General features: G+C 50.2%; 1 protein-coding gene across 1 annotated transcript; it reads right to left on the reverse strand.

Moving 5' to 3' along the window:
* Positions 1-288: 288 nt before the first annotated feature.
* On the reverse strand, positions 289-2,805 carry RPS27A (ribosomal protein S27a). Its single transcript, XM_081101232.1, has 6 exons — positions 2,520-2,805; positions 2,354-2,418; positions 1,842-1,896; positions 1,341-1,426; positions 863-994; positions 289-472 (listed from the first exon to the last, which is right to left on the reverse strand). The coding sequence occupies exons 2-6, from the start codon at positions 2,399-2,401 to the stop codon at positions 323-325; spliced, it is 471 nt and encodes a 156-aa protein (XP_080957358.1). The 5' UTR covers positions 2,402-2,418; positions 2,520-2,805; the 3' UTR covers positions 289-322.
* Positions 2,806-6,784: the final 3,979 nt, after the last annotated feature.

A 6,784-nucleotide genomic window follows, 5' to 3' on the forward strand; every position in this document is an offset into this window, starting at 1 on the left:
TTTATTATCTAGAGAGCTGATACCCCATGGTGGCGAGGGCTGAGGCAGTTAGGGGTGATCAGGCTGGCAGTGTAGGGCAGTTAGGGGCTATCAGGCAGGCAGGCAGGCGGTGAGCGGTTAGGAGCCGTGGTCCCAGATTGGAGAGGGTGCAGGCCAGGCTGAGGGACCCCCCCACCTGGGCCTCTAGTTAAATAAATGGAATTCTTCTGCCAAAGTATCGTTTATCAATTTGATCCATCAACTTCTGATGCTTAAAAAAATTCACTGGAATAAGATTCGACAATCAAATGTTAGTTCATGTCTTTTATTAACCCAAATACAATTACTTGTCTTCTGGTTTGTTGAAGCAATAGGTCAGACAACATTTGCCACAATAATGTCTGTCAAAGTGGCTGGCCATAAAAACTCCAGCACCACATTCATCTGAAGGGCACTCCCGACGAAGGCGACTGATTTTGCCATTCTCATCCACCTAAAAAGCACAAACCTGCTGTTAAGATAATTTTACAACATATTCTGAAGTCTTTTTTAAGTGAATCAAAACACATTCTTTTAGTCACACAATAGTAGTTTTTAGTACTTACGAACCCAAAGCATCCCAAACCCTCACCAGTAATTACTACACCAAACAAGGTCAGAGCTCATTCAAGTCAAACCCTGCAAGAGACAGACTAAGCTAGACCTGAACCCACATCTGACTTCAAAACCAAAACCCTCCTTTGGAACAAGCAGCTAAAGCTAATCCCCATGATCTAAAGTTCAAGTATTAAACAGGAAAAGAGATTTTATACTAGGAGTTTGAAACCAGAGATACAAACACAATTTATTAACCTATAGACAAAAACTTAATAAACTGGCTCACTTTGTAGTACTTCAGGACAGCCAGCTTGACCTTCTTTCTCTTATGCTTGTTCTTCTTGGGAGTGGTGTACGACTTCTTCTTCCTTTTCTTGGCACCACCACGGAGTCTCAACACAAGATGAAGCGTGGACTCCTGTTAAGGCAGCAGCAAGAAGCAAGCTTTAAAACAATCACACTCGTGCTCATGCTCCACCAAGGACGGGAAGCCAGCACCACGCATCCATCCTCTAAGGAGATGCACTAGGAGGCGCACGGAGGAGGGGGCCTTGGGGGCAGAGCCCGACTCCTAGCCGGTGCGCGGGGAGATTAAAGCACCAGCTTACTCCGGGGGACCCGGCCTGCAAGCCCAGGCCGTGAGAACCTAGAGCCGTGCTTCCCGAACGTTCACGCAGGAGCGGCCTGGGAAAGCTGGTCTTAGCATTAGGGACCTGTCAGAAATGTTAAGACTTATACTTCAAGGGCCCCTCTTCCTAACAGACCTTCTGAATGTTGTAGTCAGACAAAGTGCGCCCGTCTTCCAGCTGCTTGCCAGCAAAGATCAGTCTTTGCTGATCAGGAGGAATTCCTAATGAAAAACAAAACAAAACAAAACACCGACAAATTAGGTCGCGGCAGAGCCAGCCCCTGCTCAAGATTTACGAGGTGATCATCCTGGATCAAGGGCACCAGCGGCCCCGAGTTCTCACTGCCGGCCATGCAGGCTGGCTTCCAGGTTCGCTACTGGGACCTCACGCGATCGCCGGGGGACTTAACGTGCACACGCTACCGCCGCCTTCATTTGCAGAGGAAACCGGCTAGAGAGCTAAGCAGCTCGGCCAAATGCACACGCAGTGGACGGCACTGCAGCCCGGTTCCCCGCTCAGAAACGTTGTCTCCCCTTCATTTCACACGGTCTCACTGACCACCCCCGACCCCTGCCCACCCGCCCAGCGCCGAGGCCTCCGGAGGTTACGGTTTCTAAACTAGAAAATAGGACTTGCCTTCCTTATCCTGGATCTTGGCCTTGACATTTTCTATCGTATCCGAGGGTTCAACCTAAGAGTTTTAAAATGCAAAGGTAATGGTAAGACAGGAAGAAACAAGAACAAACGCCCCATTCGTGTGAGTCGCGAGGGGCGGGGGGCTGCAGCCTCCCCAAGAGCTGGTCCCTCACCCGGCGGACAGGCCAGCCCCCAGGACCGCATCCGGCGAGCCCTTCTCAGCCCCGCGGGGCGGGGGCGGCGGCGCCACACGTGCTGGGCCCGCCCGGAGCGCCTCCGGCCCCTGCCGGGACCCCCGCCTGAGTCGCGCGGGCCGGCACCACCGAGGTGAGGGCCGAGCCTTTAGCCGCCCAAAGGCTGCCCGGACCCCTGCCCTGCTCGGCAAACGGCTCTCGATTCAGGGTCAGGTTTCCGAACCCGGACTCGGAAACACGCTCTAAAGCAGCGCCGGTCCGAGATCCACCTCCGGGCCTTCCTCGGGCCTCGGCTCCCTCACGCCACCTGGCCCGCACCTCGAGGGTGATGGTCTTCCCCGTGAGGGTTTTCACGAAAATCTGCATCTTGGCGGCGACTCCACCTGAGGGGGAGGAGAAGGAAGAGTCGGGTTACACCTGGGGACACAAGAGGGGAAGGCCGGTAGGCCGCCGGCCAGGGAGCGGACGAGCAGCACACACTCACCGCAGATGGCGGATCGGAAAGGAAGGACGCCGCGCAGGGCCACACGGTTCCCGGGGCCGCCGCCGCCGCAGGCCCCACCTCTTAGGCGACCACACCGAATGCCTGACTGCTATCACCGCGGCTGTCTAGCCACATGCCAGACTAGCTCGTGGACCTCATTTCTTCTCGTTCTAGGCCGGGCTTATTTCTCACTTTCACCTCCAGAATGCTCTAGAGATAGTAGGTTTAAACAACTTAAAAGGCTTGTCTCCTATAGGGGACGTGGCTAAGAGGGTCTTAAAAAGGGGGTGGGGTTGAGGGGGCCTCATGGAGGAAGTGGAGGAAACGGAAGTGTCTTCTGGGAGTTGTAGTTTCCACTGCTTTCTTTGGGCTGAGACTACTTGTCCCAGGATGCAGTTCCAACCCCCCCCCCCGCGTGCGTACGTAGTTAACTAACTCCACGCACTGGAGCTGGGGTTTTTGGAGAAAGGGAGTAAGGTGAGGAGGGAGGAAGGGCGGAGCGAAGTAATGCTTTCAGGGGAGGTGGAAACGGGTGGGAAATGACTAGGAGGAAAGGGCAAGAGGCTGGGGACGGGTAGTGGAAAGGAGGTAGCGTTCACCTCCTCACGGAGGCGGTAAGGAGCGGAGGATCAAGCCATCTTCCTCCGCTGCTCCCCGGGCCTGCAAGGGAAGGAGTTCTGTGGCCAACTCCAGGCAACCTGAGAAATAGGTGATATCTTCCAAAGCTCGGGTTCATCCTTTTTTTATTTTTTTATTTTTTGCCCTGTAGTCCCTCCGCCTTCAGCCCCCAAGTCTCGGCTGGTGTAAGGAAAGTTCTGAGCCTGGTTTGCCGTGTGAGACAGTTTAATACGTTGCAAGTCTCAGGCCCGGTTTTCAAATGTTAAAATGAACCGATACGGGAAAGAAATCTGCGGGATGGCTATTTAGTTGTAGAATTTCCCAATCTGTACGTTGGCGAAGCTCCCGAGAGGAAGCCCGGAGGATGTGTGGGTCGCGCCCGGCAGGCGGGAATCAGCCGGGAGTTGTGTCCTTCCCCGCCTTCCTCCGCTGCACAAACACGGACTCCTTCCGGGGCCCCCTCCTGTTTTTATCCCTGTGCCTGCCCCCTGTATGCCACCCCCAAATTCAAGCCCTCCTTAATCTCCTGGAAGTTTTCACTACTGGCTTCTAACCTGCCTCTAGTCCTTTTAACCCACCTTCACACTTGTCTCCAAATAGTATTCTAAAAAGTAGGTTAGGTCATTATTCTGTTTCACCTGCATACTGAGACCCAAATCCCTTCCTCTGATATTGGGCCTCCGGCTCCCTTACAGCCTAACCTGCCAAACGCATTACTTGCTTTATCCTGTCGCCCGAATTGAAGCTCCTGGCACGGGCGCTCTCATGCTGTGGCTCTAATGAGGAATCCGCTTCTTCTCCCTGGAGCATTCCTTGTCCCAGGTGCCTCCAACTAGGCCTCACCTTTACAACAGACCTCCGTGCAGGAGCCGTCTACACTCACTGCCTCCAAAGCTGCCCCTTTCCTTGGCTGTACCCACTCCTGTCAGGCTTTTGTTCCCACCATTCTACTGCAATAGATTGGTCACCAATCTATTGGTGATTGGTCACCAATCACCTCCACGTTGCTAAATTCAATGGTCAATTGATCTTGTAGGATCTGTCAGCAGCATTTGACACAGTTGATCACGCTCTCCTTTGAAACACGGTCTTCACCTGACTTCCAGGATACCGCTCTCACTTCCACCTCTGGACACCCTTTTAGAGGCTTTTTTGCTGCTTCCCCCGGAGCTACCAGACCGCTAAACTTTGGAGTATCTCCCCCAGGAGTGGTCCTTGGACCTCTGCTCTGGCTTTGTTTACATTTCCCAGGTCATTTTCATTCTGTCTCATAACTTTTGAATACCATTTATTATGCAAATGGCTTATAAACTTACCTCTCATTCAGGTTACCCACCTGACTCCAGCTTCACATAGCCTGCTGTTTATTCAACATCTCCAGTGGGCAAGCCCCAGACTCCTGATCTCATGAAATTGCTCTTTGCATCTCCATAAATGGCAGTTCCCATCTTTCTTTCTTTCTTTCTTTTTTTTTTTAAATATATTTTATTGATTTTTTACAGAGAGGAAGGGAGAGAGATAGAGAGTCAGAAACATCAATGAGAGAGAAACATCGACCAGACGCCTCCTGCACATCCCCCACCGGGGATGTGCCCGCAACCCAGGTACATGCCCTCGACCGGAATCGAACCTGGGACCTTTCAGTCCGCAGGCCGACGCTCTATCCACTGAGCCAAACCGGTTTCGGCCCATCTTTCTAATATACAAGGCCACAAACTTTATGGTCATCTTTGCTCTCTCATACCTACATCTAATCCCTTCAGCAAGTCCTCTTGGCTTTGTTTTTAAATACTAGTCTATATGCAGAACACTTCTCACCACTGCCACTGTTACCATTCTGATTCAAGCCACCATTATCTTTCTCCCAGATGGTTGCAGTAGCCTCCTAGCAGTTCTTCAGGCTTTGGCCCTTTTCTTCACAAAGCAGCAAGAGCAATTCTTTGAAAATGTGTAAGTCAGCTGACACTCTTGCCCATAGTCCTCCAATGGCTTCCCATCTCACTCAGAGTTAAGCCCAAATTCCTGTAAGTGAGGCTGCTGCTCCAGCACTGGGGTGACTGGAGCCTCCAGTCCTCTTGCCAAATCTGTCCAGACGCAGTGGTTCTCAACCTGTGGGTTGCGACCCCTTTGGGGGTCGAACGACCCTTTCACAGGGGTCGCCTAAGACCGTCGGAAAACACATATATAAGTACATATTGTTTTTGTGATTCATCACTAGGCTTTAATTATGTTCAATTTGTAACAATGAAATTGGGGCTCACCACCACATGAGGAGCTGTATGAAAGGGTCGCGGCATTGGGGAGGTTGAGAACCACTGGTCCAGAGAAAGGGCACCTTTTTCTAAGCTGCACTAGGGTGCCCGTGTGCAGGCAGTGGTCCTGCCTTCCAGGCCCTGTACTTGATCTGGCTGCTGCAGCTCTGAGCTCATCTCTTTCTTCTCTGCCTTTCTCATTCTCTTCCGGCCCCACTGGCCTTGCCGTTCCTCAGACTTGCTTACTGCCTCGAGGCCTCTGGGCTTGCTGCTCTCTCTGCCTCAACCACTCTTTCCCAGGAATCCACATGACCTGCTTTTGTCAGATTTCTGAAATGCCACTTATCAGTGCGGACTTTCCTCGTTTCCTAACTTAATGCTTTATATAAAATTGCACCCGCCCAGCCTCCTCACTCTCTCATCCCCAGTTTCATTTTCCCCCCGTATGACGTACCCCTATTTGCCACGCTATGTTTTTACTTTGTGTTGTCTCTCTTTCTACTTGAACATAACTTCTGGGAGGTTAAAAGCTTTGTTTTGTTCAATGTTCTTTCTCTAGCGTCTAAGATAGTGGCAGACACACAGAAAGTGCCCCTAAGTATTTTTTTTAACATATTTTTATTGATTTCAGAGAGAGAGAGATTAGAAACACCAATGATGAGAGAGAGAATCACTGATCAGCTGCCTCCTGCACGCTCCACACTGGGGATCAAGCCCACAACCCGGGCGTGTGTCCTGACCTGGAATCAAACCGTGACCTCCTGGTTCATAGGTTGATGCTCAACCACTGAGCCACGCTGGCAGGGCCTAAATATTTATTGAATAAATAAATATGGCATAACTTAAGCATTGCCCTAGTTGTGATTCCTTTAGATGTTGTCCCTGATGTTTGATGTTTTCCTGCTCTCTCCCAGTGAGGTGCTCCTCTGGGCTTTTATATTTTATAGCCCATTGTGCCCGTCTCTGTCTCACTGCCTTCTCCACTCTACCAGTAGATTTTTTTTATGGGAATACCTAAAAGATAAGGTTTATGATACAAAACCAGCAACAGTCAATGAATTGTGGGCCCACAAATACCGAAGGAAATGATTCTTGATGTTTGCGATTCCATTGCATTGTGTTACTAGCAGTGCCTGGACCAGAATGGTCACGAGTTTGAAAAACAGATGTTGACAAAAAAATTATTTCTGTAAATTCTTTTAAATTCTGAAAATGAAAGCTGACTTTATAATCATTCAAAGTGTATACGTATACATTTTGGGGGATACTCTGTACATGCTCGATTAATAAGAAAAGAGCTCCTATTGACTGGTGTTAATTGTTTAGCTCAGATCCATGGCACATTTTTTTACATTTGCTTTAGATGAATATTTGACAATTTATTTTAAGCTTTAA

Source organism: Myotis nattereri (genome assembly GCF_964212035.1).
Source record: "Myotis nattereri genome assembly, chromosome: 10".
In the NCBI taxonomy this organism is placed as follows: Eukaryota; Metazoa; Chordata; class Mammalia; order Chiroptera; family Vespertilionidae; genus Myotis; species Myotis nattereri.

Excerpts from the sequence above, each read along its gene's own strand:
- RPS27A (XM_081101232.1), bottom strand. The coding sequence starts at position 2,401 with ATGCAGATTTTCGTGAAAACCCTCACGGGGAAGACCATCACCCTCGAG. Across the intron at positions 995-1,340 it reads CTGACTACAACATTCAGAAG|GAGTCCACGCTTCATCTTGT; the intron begins GTCTGTTAGGAA and ends CTGCCTTAACAG. Across the intron at positions 473-862 it reads CTGTCCTGAAGTACTACAAA|GTGGATGAGAATGGCAAAAT; the intron begins GTGAGCCAGTTT and ends TGTGCTTTTTAG.